At 36.8% G+C, this 22128-nt stretch overlaps 1 protein-coding gene across 6 annotated transcripts in view; it reads left to right on the top strand.

Annotated features, from left to right (window-relative positions):
- The window catches only part of GPCPD1 (glycerophosphocholine phosphodiesterase 1), a 46742-nt gene that overhangs the window by 12293 nt on the left and 12321 nt on the right, over positions 1–22128 (top strand). For all 6 annotated transcript variants that reach the window (XR_008822474.1, XR_008822475.1, XM_056342591.1 and 3 more), the window contains exons 3-15: positions 615–699; positions 1520–1604; positions 7987–8062; positions 9919–9960; positions 11203–11326; positions 13461–13707; positions 14794–14956; positions 15043–15175; positions 15410–15464; positions 17464–17556; positions 19445–19522; positions 20306–20345; positions 21137–21198. Coding sequence is in view for 4 of the 6 variants with exons in the window: in XM_056342591.1 (XP_056198566.1) it covers positions 615–699; positions 1520–1604; positions 7987–8062; positions 9919–9960; positions 11203–11326; positions 13461–13707; positions 14794–14956; positions 15043–15175; positions 15410–15464; positions 17464–17556; positions 19445–19522; positions 20306–20345; positions 21137–21198 (1283 nt within the window). In the remaining 2 variants the exon portion in view is untranslated. The remainder of the gene's footprint in view (positions 1–614; positions 700–1519; positions 1605–7986; positions 8063–9918; positions 9961–11202; positions 11327–13460; positions 13708–14793; positions 14957–15042; positions 15176–15409; positions 15465–17463; positions 17557–19444; positions 19523–20305; positions 20346–21136; positions 21199–22128) is intronic.

Below are 22128 nucleotides of genomic sequence, written 5' to 3' on the forward strand. Positions count from 1 at the left end.
TTTTTAAATGAATTGGAACAAAAGATTTTTATAAAAAAAGGGGATCGTGGTTCAAGATGTTCTCAAATAATTTCAGTAAGCTGTTTTTAGGAGCAAATTATCTTATTTAATTCCTGGGTTTTGTAGATTTTTTCAAACCCCTGGGTGTGCAGGGATTTCTTTCGTAAGCAGTTCTGGTGGTATCTCTTACTAGATTAACCTGTATAACTGGAAAAAATTGAGACAGTTTTAGAGGGATAAAGACTTCTTCAAAACTGTTATTTCAGGCTTTGAAGTTCAAGTTATGTTATTTGGCTTAGTAAAAGCTATTAAAAAAAAAAAAAGGGTAATAAAAGGAACAGTATTACTGCAGGATGATTTGGAAGCCAGCCCTTTTAAGGGCGGTTGTCAGTACTTCCTCTCTCAGTGAGATCCTTGTGATGGTGAAGAAAACGCTGTTGTAGTTTTGGGTGGGGGAAAAATCCTTTATGAACCAAAAAGAGGAAGCTTAGATGGGTGATTCTGGTGTATGTTTTTAACATATTTGACGGTTTGACAGCGTAGGGTGTACTTATTAATTCCATATAAGCTTGAGTAATGATGATTGTGTTTTCTATTTGTTTGGGATTTTTTAGGAGAGGTTTTTGCTATATGTGGGAGCTGCAGTGCTTTGGGAAACTGGAATCCACAAGCTGCAGTGGTCCTTCAGACTGATGATCGGTAAGTCAGGATTTTGGGATTTTTATTTGTTTTCTTTGAAGCAGCTGGAGTTCTGGAGCAATGTTTATTCTGGCTTTGAGTTTGTAAACTATTGAGCTACTCATACCGTTAGTAAAACTCTACAGAATTTCTTGTATTGCCCTTGAAAATTTTGAAGGCTTAGGAATGTGTCCAAAAAAATGTTTGAGTATGCCTTTTCTAGTTACAGGTGATGCTTCTAGCGTTGTGGCTGGCATATTTCAGTACCTTAATTGTAGACATTTTGAAACACTGCTATAGATAATTCTCAGTCCCATAACTATACAGCAAGTTATAGGAGATGTTTATATCATTTACTTTCTTTTTAACCTAGTCAAGTTATTGTGGCTATAAAGAGATGGGGAGAAGATTATTTAAAATGAGAGTTGTGTTAAGTTGTTTGTGAGTATACAAACGTGAGTGCACTTTAAGAAATTTTAAACACAGTGGGGAAATTCAGCGGTTTCTTAAAAGGGTGCCCTGCTTATCACTGTTTGTATGATGCAGGAAAATAGGGCTTGCAGGTTGTATTTATACTCCTGTCAGTGACTTGCTGTGTGAGCTTGAATGAGTCCCGGAATTATTTCATCATGTCTACCCAATCTGTTAAATGAGGTTGAGAATTCTTGCTCCATTACAGAGCACTTCAGACCTGTAGATTAGAAAGTGTAATTTCAGTTTTAAATACCTATTGTGCTTTGTGCATTTTGCTAAGTTACCTTGTAAAAGCTTTTCTTGCAGCAATACACTAAATCTTATTTTAGAATATCACTTACTGTTTTGTTATTTCCCTCTCCCGCAGTCAATTATGGAAAGCTACTGTAGAGCTTCTTAGAGGAGTTCCTGTTCGGTACCGGTATTTTAAAGGGTACTTCCTAGAACCTAAGGTATGTACAACCTTTTCTATTTTAAGTTGGCTCATCCCTAGTAAAAAAAATCCCTTACTTGAAGTAAAAAGGATTTTCTGAGTTAAACTTGAGTTATTAGAAATAAATCCCAAATTGCAACAAATGAAACATTCAACTATTTGTGGAAATACAAGCAGTTCACTTCTGGAAAGACATGACTGTGTGCTGTTAACTTTTAATTATTTTTGTTAAATTGTCTTCTCTCTTGTACCAGTGTTAGTGTTTCAAAAATTCCAGTGATAATGAAATGCCTGACGCTATTATAAAACTTATATGATACAGTGAATTCTCATTAGTTATAGTGAGGCTATAACGACTTTGACAGTTACCATTGAACACGGACTTCAGCAGGTCAAGGATCTGTAGCATGGAAGCAAGCAATAGCAGGAGAAAAATGGTTAGTGTGAGCAGGTGTATTTAAAATTGCCTAATCTACAGTTTTTAAAATTACTGCAGATATTTTTTGTGAAGCATGAGAAATATTAACTAGTTTTTGTGCTGCATAATTAACATATGTTAATCTCTTGGAGTGAAAAGGTGAAGCAAGGAATGGGGCATCCCAGTGTTTTCTCTAGGTTTGTATATAGGTATTTGCATGACTTGGGTGGCGGGGGAAAACCCGAGAGACACACAGATGTGTTTTTAGAGGTATTGATGTCAAAGGCGCATGTGAGTTGAATGTATATGGCAGTATACTGGTCTGTAAAAACTGTACTAGGGTAAGCGGGGAGTTCTTCAGACTAGGGATGAGACTGTATCCAGAAAAAAGTTGGACTAAGCTGAGAAAATAAGCAGCTGCTCTTTGACTGTTTTTCTTAAATAGCAAGTAATAATTGTAAGAAACAACCCATTTAATACTATCTTTGCTGTCTTACTGTATTAATAATCCTGTAGCTAACCATTCTGGGATTTAGTTCTTTGAAATAGATATTATGAAGGCCATAGCTAAATGTGCAAAGGAGTTACAGAATCATCTCATCTGTATCTTTTAAATATTTTTAAATATTTTAAATTACTGTCAAGAGCGTGTTAAGTTTTTGTCAGCTGGACTAGCCTTTCTTTCACTGAAAGTATTTGACAGAGTTGTCATCTCAGTGAAGGACGGTAACTTCAAATAAAACACAATTCTGTTTTTTCTTTACAGCATGTGAAATAGTTTAATCTGAGACTGATGTTTAAATTGTTATTCTGAGGCAAAAGAAGGGAAGGCTAATAACAGATTTCTTTTTCTGAGGTCAAACTGAAGCCAAAAGTAGATCAGTTCTTACAGCCTAGCAACTCTGATGGGACTCATACTTTTTTTTTTTTTTGCAAATGCCCATAAGCTCAAAATGTAATCAGTAGCACACTAGAAAAAGCACACTTAGTGAGAACAGATTGGCAGAAAATGTGCTTATAGACAACAACTTCTGTTTTTAACATTTGAAAAAGTTTACGATATGTATTGGTGAGTGTGTTTTTTTAAGTAGGTGCTCTGTATCGTGCACGCTTTATGTACCGTGTGATGCAGAGTCTGCCAAGGTAAGTATAAATTTTATGGAATACCAGCATATATATAAAGGAGGAAAAAAGAAAACCACCCTACAAAACAAAGTAATGTGAATTACTAGGGTACGTGGTTATCCACTTAGCAGTGTCTAGCCTGTACTTACTAAGTGCCCAGGACTGTATTTCTTGTAACATAAAGTATTTTGAAGAAGAGAAATACAGGTACAGTCTTTTCTCCCTCTTTCTGTAAATTTTTTGAAGAACAATGAAAAAGCAGGTTCCCTTCATTGTGACATGAGTGTAATGCACAGTATAGTGCAAATGAGACAGTATGTGGAGGACTTTTAGCATTAGAAACTCTGATAAGGAAAAGAGACTTCTAAGTTACATTATTCTGAATATTTTTCAGTAATTTTTTTCATTTGGCATTGCATGTGATTAATCTGCTAAATTTGATAGGCTTGTGATATATGATCCCTCAGGCACTGTTAACCTCTTATATCAGCCCGATTTTGTGTCATGGTCTGTAGTAGGATAACTTAAATACATGTGTAGTCTTAAATATATATTGAAGTCTGAATATGTGAATTTGACACCACATAATTGAGTAAATCATTCTGAAGACAGATCCAGCTGAAATTGCTGTGCCTTTCTGTATCAACTGCATCTTTGAAGATGCTGGAGATGGACATGGTGGCAAAGCTGGGAGCGATACATGTTTACACAGAGCAACGATAGTTCTCATCCAAAATATTGCTATAGGCTAGATGTGAAAATAGATACAATAATTCACAATTTGGAAAAAAACAAATAGGAAAGTATTTTTCTCACCTCTCTCTAAACAAAAAAAGTCATCATTTGATCTCTGTTAAAGGATAGTACAATGTCTCAGGGAGTTTGGTTTGTTTGCACTGAAGCATTTTGGTGTTAGCGTGATTGTGGTTATGTAAATAGAGTGGGTTTTTTTTATACTTAATATATTGAAATCCGTAGAATTTTTGTAGGAATACAAATACATGTATATACAAAGGACATTTTACTATAAAATTGGTGCAAGTCTTGGTTCCTGCGTTTCAAGAGCTTTTACTGTGTTTTAAATGTTTTAATGATAATTGAAGAATCATCTTAAGCATTTTAAAAAGAAAAGTAAATACATGCACTTGATGAAATAAGACAGTAATTTAAACTATTTTGCTCAAAGTTTGTTCTTTTCTTAAACATAGTCTAGTATCAGTTACCTTACTGTGAGGATCTTCCCATGTTTTATTCTACATATACCTTCTGTTTGTTTGGGGGAGAATGACAAAAGGTGGGAACCAAAACCCTCTAGTCTGGAATTTAAGTCTTCCGTATCATATTTTTAAGGAGAATGTTTTTGTGTGTATTGTTTGCATGATGCATATTTGAAAACCTTAGTAAGGTAAATACATTCTGTTAAGCCATGTTCTGTATTTGTTTTTCCAACAGTAAATAAGCATGCATGTTTAGGGTTATTTCTTTCAAGGGAAGTATGAAATAACTAAGTTATCCATGCATGCAGCAGGACTTTTAAAACTGCATTGGTAAACATTTTTCACTCTTGTGAGAATATTGCTTAATTATAGAGGTTTCAAATTAGACTTAAATTTACTTTTCAAAAATGTCAATAAATCCATTTAGTGCCTGGAATATAGTAATAAAGGTGAAACTTGGGTCTAGACTCAGTAATTTCTTTAATATTGGAATGCCTTAGAAAAGCTTTTGCTAGACTAATAACCCATGGTTAACCTGATAATAAGAAAGGAACACCGCTGCCGTGACTGCGCTGAGATAGCAGATTGTGTGTTAAACTTGATGGAAATACTACAGCTATAAAATCTTTACTTAGCTCAGGGCTTCTTGGCAAGTGACTTGTGTTTGCTGTATTGCCTTACAAAGTTAGTCATGCTGGCTGAATGGCTTTGGTTGATTGGTTTTGTGCTTAATTATTGTCTTTTGCATGGCACAGGAATCCAGAGAGATTTTTGTCAGAAATCCAGCATCAGAAGTTAATTCCAATTAATTTAGCTGTCTCATGTTCTTGAAGTAGATTAATATTCTTGAAACTTACTTTTGAGAAGTACAGTTGAGTAAATGCAGTTAACGTGGTGTTTTTAAGATGATATTTTTGTTTCCTAGTGCCTACTCTGTTATGTTGCCTTGGATCAGGAAGTTTGGAACTGGCCTCCTAAATTATCATTTAAACATCCACGGAAGTGCTTTCATTTTTATGGTTGTACTGAACACCCAAGCACTTCATGCAGATGGTGCATCCAGACTGCTTTGAACCTCTGGAACATTAGGCTACGTAGCCATTTTACCCTTATTTTTAAAAGTGTCTGATGACTACTGGGGGACCTCCCAGCTTCTGACAATGTAAAAGGACTTGATTTTTAAAGGAAATTCTTGAACGTCCTTTAAGAGCTTTAAAATTGCATCATATGTTCAGCTACAAATGAATCAAGCAATGTATTTTTTGATGTATTTGATTAAAAAAATACAGCTTTCTGTGTTAGTGGAGAGGGATCTGTGCCGTGCAGTGCCACTTACTATAATCTCGGTGTACTGCCCACAGGGTTGCTTCACATGAGATTTACAAGTGTGCCCTTTTAAGACTGGCCTAGAAGAGGCTGACTTTTTAGGTAACATTATTACCATCTTATGAATATTGATGACACATAATTTACTTCCACTATGGGCTGATCTGAACTGGGCTGTTGTTCAGATGTGGTCAGTATATGCCACTGAAATTACATCAGTACTTTAACCTCGTTATAACAATGGCTTCTGTTACATGTGATTAAAACATTATTTAAATGAACACAAACACCATCTGAGCAGGGATTGTGAGGGGGCTTGTCAGTCACATCTGTGCTTGTTCTCTGATCCATTGCCCTTTTTTTTTCCAGGTAGCTGTGCTTGGCTCTTAGTGTGGAAAGTGTTGAGGGCTCCAGGGATTACATGCATAATCAGGCCACCATATTCCTTTCAGGGGATGAAATTTTGCTGAATGTATCCAGTGTGGTGTGCTGTTATTGTTAGGATAATGTTACTCAAATTCTCATTCATAATTTTAGAACCTAAAATTAAAATGTGCAGTTACAGTAGTGTAAGACATAAACTGGTATTGGTATTTCAATACATTAGGGATTTCTACAAAGAAAACCTTGCTTACCTTTTGCAGAAAACAGCTCAATCCGTGTTGGGACGGACTTGCGTTCCCCAGGTTTGCAAAGCTACAGGTTCTATATGTGTTATGGGAGTCACTGTTGGAGAGCTTGCAGGCCTGCGTGGTGCTGGGAAGTGAATGGTAGCCTCCCTGCTGGCAAACGGGGTTCAGCCTCGGAAACTGGGACTGTGACACGCCAGTGTGAGAGAAGGGGGAAGAAACTTCTCATAGTCTGTTTTTCTGGAAGTCCGTAAGAGTGATAATTGTGGCAGCAGTGAGAAGATGGGAGTTAAAGCTGCCCTGAAACAGGGATAAACTGAAATTAATAGTATCATCTTTTTTTTATTTACATGCATTCTGTCTTTTAAGTATATGTATTTTATTCTGACACAACTCTTGAGTATAGATGCCCCTGAATTGCTTTTAGCTAAGATTCACAGAGCAAACCCATCTTACTGAGTGGTTTTATTTGGTGTTGGCTGTTAATTCATCCGAAAGCATAGGTGATTAAATGTGTGTGTTTGATGTATTTCAAGAAATCCCATCTGTTGTTAAAGAATTTATTCAGTAAGCTGTAAGTTGATAAAGCTTTATGGTACTGTGTAATTATATTGCCGAGCTTGACACCTGTCTGGATGTCCCTGTTGATGTGAAGTCTGTTTAAACAAGAACCTGAAGTACTGGGACAAATTGGCCTATTGCTTTGGCAATAGTAGCAAGTCTTTTTGGAAACGAGTTACTTGGGTCCAAAACACCAAAATGACAAACTCTGAAGCTATCTGACAGTGGTTCTTCTGACCGATAGTAACAACCATGCAATGTTCAGGGAAACTTCTTAGGGTGACTGAGCTGGGAATCAAGCATATTCTTTCTGTTGTTGGCCAGTGGCTACCTAAAAGCTTTAACCTAGAAAACCATTTCAAACTTCAATCGTTCTCAAAGAAGAGATTGAGTTACTGTTCTGATTATCTGTCTGAATCTTGGCTATGTTTATCAACAAATACAATCTTTTGAGGGACAGTAACTTTTTTTTGTGTGGGTGCAAGAATCTAATTTATCCTGTCCCAAATGGAATAGACTGCCGGAGTTTCACTGCTGGCCAGTTGGATCAAGTATTTATGTTTTAATGAAATGGTAAATAATTTGCTCTTCTGTACCATAACTGAAATAACTGTGTTTTATAGACTTTGAATTAGTTAAGGAAATTTTACAGGAGAACCCACCCCTGCAACTGTTAACTGCATGAGTAGATGCTGAGTGCTATTTGAAATTCGAGATGTGAGATATGTTTTTTTGTAAGTTGTTGCTGTAGTATCTTAAAAAAGCAAGCACTCTTAATGAGTTCAGAGACACTGTTTTTCTGTATCAGAATGAAACTGAAGTAGTCCAGTGGAGTAGCTGTAAGCAGTAAAGGTTTAATAATTCCATGTAACTTCTCCACCCTGTCACAAGTTTTGTCATATGTATGCCTGATGCATCAGATGGCGTCGTCAGCAGTTGTAGGGGTAACGAACGAGCCTGATCTGTTTTCTTTCTCTTTCACGCTCTCTCTCTGTCCCACTCTGTTTCTTCTTTTTCTTTCTTAAACCTGTAATTTTAGTTCACAACCATCCCAAACAGCTTCATGGGTAGAAAATCAGATATAACAAAAGAAATTATTGCAGACATTTAACTTTTAAATTACAGACTATCGATGGTCCCTGCGAAGTCATAGTTCACACGTGGGAGACTCATCTACAACCACGATCAATTACCCCTTTAGGTATGGGCATCAACTGCATCTGTTTGAGGCATATGCATAAGATTGCTAATATGCTGCACATTGGTGTAGAGGGATTGATAACTATAGTTTTAAAATACTTAAATTTATTGTGTTGGAGGTATAAACTTTTTCTTTGCACAACATGGGCCTTACTCTCAAAATATATGTATATATAAATAAGTGGCTTAAAAATGGAGTGGATGTTAAATTCTTTGCTGCTATCCTTAAGATTGTGGGTTGGTTTTTTTATTAATTTGGAATTGTAATAATTTTCTGTAAGTTTAATTCTTTGAGACTAAGGATCCATATTATTTTTTTAGAGAAAATGTGGGGAGGGGGAGGGTGTGAAGTCACTGCTGTTTTTATTTAACTAATATTTCATGCAAAAAATTTTAATTAGGCTTCTTTGAGTAAATGGATTAACGTAGATAGAAACACGAATGGTCTTATTTACCTGGCAATTTAGCAGAAACCTACTTTGCTGAGGGAGAAGGTGGCATGCAGACTTGCATACAAGTTCCTAATGCTTTTTTGAACAGGGAAAAGTTTGTTTTTTAAGAGTGAGTGAAATAACCTTTGAATGTAGCTTGCAATTTAGATCTCTCATGCTGCTATGGTATGGCATGTTTTATGCGCTGTCTTTTCTAGGATATGAAAAATGTTATTTCCTCCACACTTAGGAATTCACATCTATTAAATACCTTCTGATGCACTGAAAAGATGTCTTTTAGAAACAAGCTGGTATTAAAGAGACTGTTAATCACAAATAGTTCTGTGATCATGGTGTCGTCCCATCCCCCTGTGTCCCCCCACTCCTTTTTTTTTTTTTTCTTTTTTTTCTTTTTTTTTTTTTTTCAATTGAATTAGTTGTGTTTCTGTTGCTGTAACAAGATTGTTTCTGTATTTGTCAGTAACTGGTTAGGGAAGCAGCCTAACTTCTGTTAGGGTCTAGACTTCATCTCTAAATTTGGATAACTTCGTTCCAGTTAGGATTTTTTTTTTTTTTTTTTTCTTCAAGTAATACTCAACCCTTCATAAGCAGTCTTTAAGAAAATGCAGCAAAACCAGGATGTTAGTGCTTGGTCATTATGATCCTAAATTGTTGCCTGAGGTTAATAATCATGGGCCTGCCCTCAATTTTTATTCTTAGAAAAAAAATAATAGGATTAATGGCTGTAGACACAAAATTTTGTTAAGATTTATGTTTTGAGAAATATTTAGTGTGCTTGGACTACTGCAATTCTGTTAATGCTGTGAATTTACTTAGTGCCTTAAGATTTCAGATATTAAGACTTTGGAGAGGGTAAGGATAAATCTAAGTGTGAAATGAGTGTTTTGAGTATTTCATCCTAGGTTGATTTCTGTCACGTGGGCAGAATAAGCATTTTAATTGTGACTAATTTGATTTAGAAGCTTTACCTATAAATGTGCAGGAGGGCAGCTTTCTTGTATGTTTGCAAGAAACTTTATAATGTCTTTGACACTAATAAGAAAAGCATCTTAGATCCCAGTAGGATTTAAATATTATAAGCAAAATACTGCATCAAACTAGGAAATTATGCAACCTTCTTGCTTTTCTCAGTTCAGATTACTTTAGGTAAAACATCTTACGGCATTTTGTGTGTTGTTTGGTCTGTCTTGCAGAAACTAAGAAAAAGCATAAATGGGGAAAAAGCTTTATAGAAGGTTGCAATAAACATGCTTATTCTTTGTTTGTTTCAGTTTTCCTACTTTTTTTTAGATACACTTTTTAGAAGTGAAGTGGAAAAGTAGAATTAATTTAACTTGGCAATGATTCTTTATAATGTGAATACTAATTAGTTTCTTTCATTCTTTTCCCCTCCTTCTGGTTCTAGAAAATGAAATTACTATTGACGATGGATACTTTGGAATCCGTAGTAAGTGAGATATATTGACCTTTACTCTTTACCACATATTTAATTTTAACAAGATAAAGCATTGTAGTTGAAAAATATTTGAAATACTAAGTTTTGACAGGAATTGCCGCTAAGTGATTGTTTTCTCTGCTTATATGTTTGGGGATTTTTTGTATCCAGCATTGTGAATTCACGCTCAAGCTATAATCCCATCTAATTTTAATAAGAGACTGCTAGGAAGAGTTGAAATATTCTAAGAGTGCTGGTGTTAAAGGTTGAAATTTGTGAGCTTTAGGTCATGAACATGTTTTTTTGGAAATACAGAATAGATTTAACTTTCTTCTAAAGCTTTGCCTTTGAAAAAACTCTTTGTCTCTAGAAAAATATTATCACTTACCCTAAATGTATACAACCTTCCTCTTCAGTCAGATGCATGACTGTCAAAACCTCTCATAAGCTCAACCCTCATGTTCTCGTGTGTGCATGTGTCTCACTTTTGGCAGTTCTATCCCACCTCTCGCTTAACGCTCAATCCTGTGGCACCCAAGGTAACTCTTTGGCATGTCTCATGTCTTAAAGCTTTTCCATGTTTCTTTGTATCCTCGTTGAATGATGAGTTTGTCTAGGAATTCTTCAAAACTGCGGGGTCTGCTTCAGCACCTGGTCTGACAGCTTGTGCTTTCCAGCCATTCTGCTTGTAGGCTCTCCTTGTCGTGATGGTGAGGTTGAGGATTTTCCTCTGTCCTGTCCTGCAGACTTACACTGCTTTACTGGCATTGACTATGATGAGCTAATTCAACACCTGTATTTCAATAGAAACAGGGAATCTCCAGTTGTGTATGGATCTTCAGAGCTTCTGTCAGTGGTATTCCATGCATTGAGAGATCCCGGGACAAGGGAATGTTATATCTGCCTTTGGAGACTTAAGTTAGTCCTTGATACCACAAATTAACACTGGAATACTTCGTGCTGTCCTGCAGACAGGTCATGTGTGAAGGATCATTGTTCCTACTTAATCCCCTTTTAAAAGCCAGCAAACAACTGCAGTATCTGTTGTCTGTTCTGGGTAGTTGGGAAAAGACAGGTGAAAGGATGTGCTCGGCAGTTCCTCTGGATGTGCTATTGAATAAGGCTGGTGATAAGAGGATTGTCTGGAAGATGGTGTCAGAGGAACTGTATTTATATTTTTGTATATTAAAATATCTAGATCTCCCTGAAATAAGTTGTTAAAGTGTCTTTTACTTTTTGTTTGATTTTTATTAGATGGTATTGAAACTGTGGATGCTGGGTGGCTGACGTGTCAAACAGAAATAAGATTGCGTCTACATTATTCTGAGAAACCACCTGTAGTGATATCTAAGAAGAAATTTAAAACATCAAGGTTCAGGTAAGAACCTGCTCATCTTAGTGCGCAATTTATCTTGTGTTAATTGTCAATACTAGTGATTCTTTTTTTCCTTAATTAATATAGCCTTTAAATTAATATTGGGTTGCTAATAGGCATGTACTATCAGGCCAATTTCCAAGTATTTAAGCACTTTGTAAAAATATGATGATAACATTAAATCGGTGGCGTGTTTCAGTTGCCTCATTTCATTGTTAATGTAGTGTCAGAAGTTTCTCCTGTTTTAACAAAGGAAGACAGACAGTCAAACAAAACTATTCTAGCTTTGCTGCTGATTTAATGCTTTTCAGCTTTTGCATTTCTAATAGTTATTAAGCTATTGAATGTGTATAAATCAGATGTGATACCACAAGTTAAGCAGTAGGTAACAGGTGTCTTTCACAAATACTTATTACATACCTGCCTTGGTGTTTCCTGTTTCTTGGCTGGAACTGTAGTGTTCCGAAGTAGTTTTATGCTGTTACTTTCAGAGTTTTCTTCTTTGTTCTTAACTTCTTGGAAAGAGCAGAATGGAAACGGAAGTTGGGGGAAAGGGAGAAGGCTTCCAGGTTTTTTGTTGCTTACTACTTTTTCTCCTTACCAAAGTAAACAGCCCTCTCCATTTAATATATGGTTAACTCTCCACTGCATTACAGATTTCTAGTCAACGTAGATGGTGGAGAGAACAGCATTCTCTAATCCCTTCTGTTGCTGTTTAGATCAGTTTGTTTTTATCTGCAGAGGTGTCTCAGAAAGCAGGCATTATTATAAGTATACAGTTGACTGACAGAAGCAGGTACCTTAGTCCTGATGTTTTGAGGACTGCGCTATTGCCCTGAGTGTTTGATCTCCTTCCCCCCCTTGAGTTTCTGGGATCTGGAGCTTGCTCTCTCTGTGATTTACAGATCACTTGGTTAACCTGGGAGTTACTAATGTATTTTGATGGTCTGACACTTGTTGTTGTCCCCCAACCCCCCCCCCCCCCCCCCGAAAGTTCCAACTCTTCTGATGAGGGGAAAGTTGATTTAATACAACATTCTTCAGTCAAAGTTAATACTTATGTCCTGTTCTCTATTCATTGTGTGTTATAGTAGGTAGAGAGAGAGCAATTTCTGAAGCTTCATCCTTGTCTAAATTAGATGGTTGAAATCAAAACTTGTTAAGCTGGATGCATTCACTAGATAAGATACTGTTTTACTGTGTTCCACTTGCTGCGTAAAAAACTAGATCTGCCCAGGTAGTTTCTGTAACTGTCACTTGCTATGACACTGTCAAGTTTGTGGAGCATCTGTGTTGTAACTTTTTTATGAGGGTATTAAGAATGTGGACTTGGTGTAAAGAATTTTTATGACTGTAATTGTTTGAGGTACAGATTCAGTTTTACTAGTGAATTGGCATCTAACTAAATAACTCTATCCCATCTGCTGCTTAGATAATTCAGAAAGGGATTTGGATTACTCGTATATGCTTCCATCACACATGGCATAATGAATTCTGTGTGGAAGGTTTGCTCTGTATAATAACAATGAATTCTGAGTCTTATTGAGAGGCTTATTCCTCTCAGTCCAGGATTTTTCAGAAACTGCATTCAATTTACTTTTAAATGATCATTTAGGGTTTCTCAAGGGACTTACTAATTACTTCAGACTATCTTATTTATGCCTAATAGAATACATTCATCTGCCTAATCGGTGTTCAGAGAGACTTCAAGTTGTGTGTGTGCATTTACCAGCAGCCAGCCTTGGCGATTACTGCTATTTTCAGTGTTTTTTCATTAGCCTTTTGGCATTATGGGTGTCAGTCTGTGGAGAAAGGCTGGCTGTGTGGCAGACCAAAACGTTGCTTTGCTGGAGTGCTGCTTCTCAGACCACTAGTACAATTTTCACATTTACCCAAGTTCCAGTTTTAGAAGTGACTTGAGCACTTGAATCTGACCAAAATAAGATTTAGACAGCAGCTGCAAGCTCTTGACTCCTGTGAGGGCCCACTGCACACAATGCTGTCCTGTCGATGGTGGTGGTGGTGAGAAGAATTCTTGTGTTGTATGAGCTTGTGCTCAAGCTTCTTTCTAATTCTTCAGGGTTTCCAAAGACACTGCTGTGACTTAACCATTTGTTTTGTGTTTCTGGTTGAGTAGAGTAAAATTGACTCTAGAAGGCCTAGAGGAAGATGAGGATGATGAAGAAGGCCAAGAGAAAACATCCCCTACTGTCCCTCAGAAAATGGCAAACACTGTGGAGTTCTCCTTAATAAGTAACAACGAATATAAATGTCGACACTCTCAGCCAGACTGTGGTTATGCTTTGCAGCCAGATCGATGGATAGAATACACAATACAAACCATGGAGCCTGATAACTTGGAATTAATCTTTGATTTTTTTGAGGTATGTCTCTTCACCCTGAAGAAGCAACTCCTGTCTGCCTTTGGGAGCTAGTCAATTACCGTGAAGATTTCACTGTTCGGATAGTGCTATTGCCTGATATTCTTGATCTTTTGGACTTGCAAAAACAAGTTACGAGACCATTGGCTACCACCCCATTTTGCAGAAAGGTTTTATGAGTCTTCTCGATATGGCACAAAGTTTTGCAGTTTCTACCTATTTAGAAGTTAGTGCAAATTAGACACAAACCTTAGTGTGCAGTACTGCATGCAGTTAGGTTAGGTTGGCTTTGATTTTTATCTTTTACCAGAACAAAGGTTTGCTTATCCTTCTTGAACCTGAACAATGTGTATATGAACTAGTTACATTACAATTATTTGATCTTAATTTTAAAATTGGAAACAGAATAGATTTCTCTGAATTGACTAGTACAAATTAAAACTGGATATTTGTGAATTCTCACTACTACATATGTTATTTTGCACTCTATTTAATTTCCCTGGAAGATCTTTAAAAAAAAACTTGGAATATTAAGAAAACAGCTTTTGTCTCTTCATACTGTTTACGCAGAAGAAAGTTGTAAGCATTCTCTCTTTGGACTAAAAATACCCTTAAAATCATTTACACTCATAATCGTAGAGCGGCTACATGGTTTCTGAACTTGACTATGGTTAAGTGCACATTCTGCATGTTAGTGGCCCTCCTCCTTCCCTGCAGAAAAATACAAAGTTATTTGAAGCATATGTATTATTCCAATTCATCTTGGTTCTAATCACAACTTGAGTTTTTTAGAATACAGACTGTTTCATGCATACAATTTTCATCTGAAAAGCTAAGAGTTTTCAAAGGCAAATGTACATGAGTTTTGTCGATTTCCATTAAGAATTTCATATTCCTGGCAGTAAATTGCCACACGCTGTTACATTAAACAATTTTTAGCCTGAAATTAGTGTTTTCTGTAGCACACAAGAAACTTCTGTTACATCAGTGCCTGTATGTATCTTCCTGAGGAGCAAGAAAGAGTTTGTTTAGAATTCTCACCTACATGTAACAGTAGGTGTTTTGGTTTTTTGTTTGTTTTGTTTTTAGGAAGATTTAGGTGAAAAAGTAGTACAAGGCGATGTGCTCCCAGGTCATGTAGGTTCTGCCTGCCTCCTGTCATCCACAATTGCAGAACTCGGAAAGAGTGCTGGAATTCTTACACTTGCTATTATGAGCAGAAATCCAAGGAAGACAATTGGAAAAGTTAGAGGTACAGTTGATGCAAAAAGATGTAGATAATTTTACTCAGTCATCCATTATCTGTTGACATATGAAGCACTGGTATTTTTCTTGTAGTGGACTACATAATTATTAAGCCGATCCAGGGATACACTTGTGATATGAAGGCTTCATACGCAAAATATTGGAAACCAAGAACAACTCTAGATGTTGGACACAGGGGAGCAGGAAATTCTACAACAACAGCTAAGTAAGTTGACTTACATTTTAATCCAGGGAGGAGGGGATTATGTTTAGTTTCACTGACATCAATTGAGGAAATGGGCAGTTTAAAATAAAAAGCTACAACCCATGATTAAGTCACTTCGATATCAAATGTGGGTGTTCTTTAAAATAAAGACTTGTGATTTGTATTTCTCTTGTTTCAGTGGACTTTTGTGCTATGCTGCATCTAACAAAACATTTTTCTTTGCTGTTATTTCAGACTTGCTAAAGTTCAAGAGAATACTATTGCCTCTCTGAGGAATGCTGCTAGTCATGTATGTATGCACATTTGCACGCATATAGTACTTGTATAGTTAAAACTATCTTGGCTTGTATGCTTAGTTTCCATGATTTAATACAACAAATGGTAATTGCACTGGTATGAAATTGCATCAAATCACTGTGGAGATTCCCTGAGAGAGAGGAAGGGAAGTAACAGTTAGATTAGGCTGTCATTCTTGAGTTCCTTAAAGAAAATCAAAACTTCCATCTAATATGTTCTGATGGTGGTCTAATACAGAGAAAATCTTAATCTCAACCCTGCAGAGACATAGGGGTGGAAGAATTTCAAACAGATGAATAAAATCTTGGCTCTGTTAGAGTCGGTCAGCGTTCTCTGAGGTGGCTCAGGGACTGCTGAGTACCTAGAGTTGGTGTCCAAAAATGAGACTTGGATGCCAAGCTGGTAGAATAAAACAATCCTTTGCTTCAGTGCTTGTTGCGATGGAGACTTGGAATCCTAAGATGAGACTTTCAACTTGGGAGATACTGGCTTCAAGTGCTTAAATTCCATGATTGAGGCGGTCAATTTTATTCCTTCCCATAATCTTAGTCACTGAAGTGATCTGTGGTAAGATTGATCTAGACAATCCAGTGACATCCTGCAGCGGAGTAGCTGGACTCAGAAGCACATTCAGAGGTTCCTTGCCTAGCTTCTCTTCTCGCAGTGAAGAGCTGTGGTTACAGCTTTACACATAAAGATGCTGTTATGAGATCACCTGCTGCTTAAGTTGTAGGGTTCCTAAGGCTTTGCAGGTACATCTTCAGTAATGCAGATTCTTACCAAACATCTTTTGAAGTTGTTAAAGGGATGGGACCAGAATCTGGAGTATTATGCTTATTGGCTTCTGATTCTGGAGTGCTGTACTCCCCATGAGTCAGAGCTGAAAGCTTTGTCTGGTTTGGGAGTAAGTGTAATTTGAACACAGTGTCTGGAACATGTACTGACTGCAGAGGAAAAGAAAACAGCTACTACATTATCCTTGTGATAGTTCTTAATTCCTGGGTGGATGCTGCAGGTGTATAGATAGCTTTTAAAAGGACCATCAGAAGTATACATTGTGGCAGAAATATACTATGAAAGTTGTCAGCAGTATCACCAGAAGAGTACTTTCAACTATTTGCAGATTGAAAAGGCTGAAAGCTACCACTCTAAAATATTTCTGCTGAGAAGAGGGCTGAAAAAAGCCTGCCCTATTTTCTTTTTCTACTGATTGAAAAAAGACTGGGCAAGTCAGGATGATAATTTGATGTATGGTATTCTTGGAGGACTTTCAAAGGCATGATTTACAGACATTAAAAAAAAAAAAAAGGCTTTGTGTGTTTCTTTATCTCTTTCTTTCTGGCCCTCCCTCTTTTCAGAAAGATTGTGCTTGGAACTCGTTATTCCTTTATTCCTTTTAAGCTTATCAGAAATATCTTTATTCCTTTTAAGCTTAACAGAAAACAACATACAGTTGAAAAGGGCAGGAGAGTACCAGATGCAGCTGCTTCTGCTCTTGCACATGTTATAACACACTACTACTGTGTTATCCACTAGTGACTCCAGAAGCTCCTCGGTCTATGGAGTGCCTTGCTAAAGCTTTGCCAGTTTGTAGTGATCCCATGTCTCTTGGTGGGGAGGGGGGAGAGAGGGAGGAAGGGCACTGCAAAGGTATCTGTTTGAAAACATTGTCTTAGTCTTTCTCTGAAATCAAGTTTGCAGTGCTTGAATGTTACTAGAAGGTTTACAAGATTAAGATACCTATATCTATATATCTCAGAACTGCATTATGGTAATTAAAATACTTTCCCCTAAGATTTCCACCCCCCCACCCCCACCCCATTTGTAATCCATTGTGGAGTATGATTTAACTGATAATAGCCAGCTGCATTCAACTTGGTTGATGTCCAGGACCTGTGAATACTTGACAACTTATCTGCGGTTCAGTAGTCCTTGTGCATAAAGAGTCAATGGATTTTGTTTTGTTCTGTGTGTTTTTTAATTTTCTGTAGGGAGCAGCATATGTGGAATTTGATGTGCATCTTTCTAAAGATCATGTGCCTATTGTCTACCATGATCTCACATGTTGCATGGCCATGAAAAAGGTAAAGATTAAGATACCTGTATTTTATCTTTAAATGTGACCATTGCAGAAACTAAAATACCAAGTGCTCGTAGAAATAATTCTGGAGAATCAAGGGATGGAATGGGACTAAATATGCAGCATTACTGTGTGCATAAGTAGAGAAGTTGAGCTTTTCTTTTGATGTTGTAGCAACAGCATTTCAGATGCACAGTTTGAGACTTCAAGTTTACATTGTAGTTATTTTTATACCATTTTTTAAATTTATGGTTTGGAAGAAAAAATTAGACAACTCCACTGATTCACTAGCACCGCTGGGACTCAGACTGTCAGAGTGAGAACTTCTGCTTGTTTCTTTTTTGAGGGGAGAGTTAGCATGATTTTCAGCATGACTTCTCACCCCTGCTGATACTTAAATGTGTACTTCTCTTAGGCAGTTACGTACTAATAAAAGTTTTTAGGTTAAATAAACCTTATTTGGTCTCCCAGTAGTGGCCAGTAGATGGAAAGCAGAAAAGTGGAAGAAACAAGGATTTCCTTCGTTTATGGAGTTTGATTAGCCATAAGTGGCTTGGCTTCCACTAGTTTTTCTAGTGGAAAATCCTTTTTCACTACAGCATTTTGCTCAGTGTTGTAACAGTGAAGTGAGCAATATACTTCAGCCTCACTTACTGTCCCAACAAGATAAGAGGAACTGCTTTTGGATTGCTTGGTGGAACAGAAGGAAAGGAGTTAAGACAGAGGTTGTATGAGCAGGAAAATAGCTCTTGAAAGCAAGTTTCTTGTTCCTTTCCTTGCTTACCTCATGAGGTTGCAGTTGTTCATTCTTTTTCAACCAAAACCTCTTTTCTGCTGTTTTTGTAAGTCAAGAGTAAAGTGACATAAGCAGCAGTGAACAGTACTGGTACTCGTGCATAGAGATAAGTGTTCCTTGAAGGGCGCTCTGAACGGTCTGTCACAACACCTTTTAAATACTGAGAGTTTATGAAGCATAATAATTGAGTGTTTCTCATAAAGTGCCATTACACTCCTTAATAATGAGACAACCACAGGCAGAAGGAAAACACTTTGGTGCTTTCCTGCCTGGTCTGTTGCATGCTCTCCACTGAGGCTGCGATACTTGCATTGAGCAGCAGTTGCAAAGAGGTTGGACTCTGTTCTGTTCTAGTTTTCTTCCTTTCTGGTCTGGCAGTGAAAACAAAGATATCTTGCAGTCTGCTCTACCTAAGTCTAAGTTCTCTCTTTCTTCTTGGCACTAAGCCTGCGTTGTTAAACTCTCATCTACTGCGATACTGCAATTTATAAGAAGTATGGACAGTTGTAGAAATGGAACTTCAACTAAGGCAAATATATGTTCAGTGTATATTGAACCAGTATTGTCTTGTTGAGTAAAAATTTCTTTATAGTGAAGAGGGGGAGTGAAAAATGGATTAAAAGAATTTTTTTTATCTTTGTTTTGGGGGCAGGGTGTGTGTGTCTGTTTTACCAGGACATTTGTCTTTTTTTTACTCATTTCTGGGACATTGAGTAGACCATACTGAACTGAACTGCCTTAGAGTATTTTTTGATACATTTCTTTACTGGCAAACTTTTTTCCTGAATACATTAACTTGTCAAGTTTTTGCAGAATAAATGTGCTAACCTTTTCTGAAGAAAGAACATTGAAGCCTCTGACTTGCACGAAAGACCAAATCCTGTTTTCTCAAATTGACAGCTGTTTTATGCTTCTGTGTGCCTGTGTTGTCTCCTGAAAAGTGATCATCTTGCTTACAAATGATATCTTGTATTATAATATATCTTTATCGATAAAAGAGAAAATATCAGTTGCCTTTAATGCTACCATATCAAAAGCATGTAGGCTTTTCTCTAGTTTTCAGTGGTGCTTAATTATGTATTCTTTGTCTTCGAAGAAACTGGATACAGAGCCTTTGGAACTGTTTGAGATTGCTGTCAAAGAACTCACATTTGATCAGCTGCAGTTATTGAAGGTATTGCTACTTTGGCTAGTGTGTTATGCTGTGTGTATAAAGCTTAGATTTTTTAGAGTAACTATAGATAGTTTGGGAGAGCACAAGCTTTAAAAATTGTACAAGTAGAACAAGTAGCTAATTCCTGGAATAGTACTTCTGCACCATCATTACAACTTGAATAAATTTCATTATTTATATCTTCTAGAAGGGTGGTCTGACAGGTGGGGTCAGGGAATGAGACTGGGCCACTGAAGACCCAGCTGAGATTCGTGTCCTCAGTAAGGAAGCACCTGGCTGGTCCAAGAACTATGTTTCTTTTAACTTAAAATCACTTGCTCTCCTCCTTTTTTTTGGAGAGAGAATTTGAATGGAGTGAGGGAGTTTGGCCCTACGCCTGGCCTGATTCTATCTCAGTATATAACTACATTATAAAACCTGTGCCTGCGCTTGATTGGAAACAAGGAGTCTTAACATTTGACAAAGGAAGATTTAATGTTCAGACTTCTTAACATCTTAATGTTAAATTATATTCCGTGTGTTTCTACTATTGAACACATTTTCTGTGCTTTCAGTAAGAATATTTTCAGTTTGTTTTTGAGCTTTCATTGCAATCTTTGTTTGAAGTTTGAAAGAAAATTGTGTTGTGTACTAGGATTTCCTTTATTCTTTTACAGATCACTAAAAATATGTCTGTAATGGACTTTTAAAACCAATTTATAAGGAAAATTAGTTGCATTTTACATGTAGTAAGATCTTTATGGGTGGAGTACTAGTTAATATTATTGTTTTTATGCTCTTTAGCTGGCTCACGTGACTGCCCTGAAGGTAAAAGACCACAATGGTATGTACTAGTTTGCAGGAGTCTTGAGATTTATTTATTACTGTGTAAATACAGATTCTGTGATTGCAGTCATTTGTTCTAATGACATTTGGTTTCTTCCTGAACATTTCTAAATGCTTATGTAGTTACTTCAATCTTGTGCATGCTGTAGAGTTCTTTGCTGTGGCAAGTAAATACCTGGACAGAAGTTACTCCCTTGGGAAGATGAGGCAGGAGGGTAGAAGTTTAATATATAGATAAATATATATTTTATGAATATTCATAATTGCCACTAATGCTCCCATCTTATGCTTCTCCAGCTGAACCTTTTTGGCAGCTCTTCAGAACTGCTAGCAAGAACTTTGGTAACTGCTGTAGGCTGTCTTCCTGGTGCTGTAAATCTTGGGCCTTAATTCATCCCCTTTATAGGGACAGCAAACTGACAAAGTATTTTACACGTTCTAACTGTCTGGGAAAAGATAAAATAAATAATAAGCCTTGACAGGCAAGGCTGCTTGTACTGGATGTGATTCAGTGGCTGAAACAGTGAGGGATGGAAGAACCTGTTTCTGATAAATATTCAGGCAAGATTTTTAATAAGGGTAAAAATTATTTTCCCAATGGCAAAACACGAATTGCCAACACTATCATTGGAGTATGTCAGTGTTAGAGGGAAGGCTTTGGTAATCAAAGGATAGACCTGGTTCCATTCTTTACTCTCAAAGGCCTTATGATTTTGAGCCAGTCTTTTCTTGCTGGGATTAGCAGTGCTGCTGTTTGTTTTTGATTCAATATTTTGTATTTCTTTTCAGCATCTTTTAAAGAAGAAGAAAACTCTGCTTTTGAGACCCAGCCATTTCCTTCTCTGCAGAGAGTAAGCAGCAAATATAGAGCAATAGAGATTATGATTGTGAAATGTGAAAACATGTGTTTTTCTTTCAGCTTTGTGCATGTAGCAAGAGATAGTCGTATTTGGGTTTGGGCCTCTGATATCAGTGCTGGAACTGAGAACATAGGTTTTATTGTTGACCACTGAAGCCTTTTCAGCACTTAAAAGTAATAGATTGCCTACCTTTCAAGCTTCTTAATTCACGAACCCATGTGGTATAGCCTGGGATGCACTCAGTTTTACAGCTGGTTAGCATCTGAGTATTGCGTTCAGATACAATAACAATTGTTTGCTAATTTGGGGTAAAAAACCCAGAAACAAACCAACCAAAAAACCCTGGCCTTTGGTAATTCATCACGTACTCTTGCCCATCTGAAAAAGCCAGGCACAGAGAAATGTTAAGTGGATTTCTTTTCTAGTACATTCCAATGACTGTTTGCCAGATTTGGGCTTTGTGTTGGCTTATTTTTCACAGAAACAACTGACAATTGTTGACCAAATACAGTTTCATACCATTTGCAGTCTTTTTTTCCTCTATTATTATTTTTCCCCTCACTATTTTTCCTGATGTCTGAACTTTAATATGAATGTTAATATGCCTTCTAGGGACTTGTTTTATACAATAATACTGCTTTTTATTTGGGTTTTGGAGATTATTAATATCCAATTGTTCATAGGGTTATATCAGAGCATGTATGAACTATCCATCAGTTACAGGTCATATGCCCCACTGCAGTTTTGGGTTTTTTTTTTACTGTCTAATCAGATACTGCTTAACTGCAGAAAATAAGAGAACTTTGTATAATAGACTAATGAGGTTTGATTCCTCTACCTGTTTCGATTCCCTAAATTTAATTTTCTTCCTATAAGAAAGGCTATGTTACTCTCTTCTGTACCTGGCATCTTTACAGGGTT

This window comes from Falco biarmicus, chromosome 6 (assembly GCF_023638135.1).
Source record: "Falco biarmicus isolate bFalBia1 chromosome 6, bFalBia1.pri, whole genome shotgun sequence".
Classification (NCBI taxonomy): Eukaryota; Metazoa; Chordata; class Aves; order Falconiformes; family Falconidae; genus Falco; species Falco biarmicus.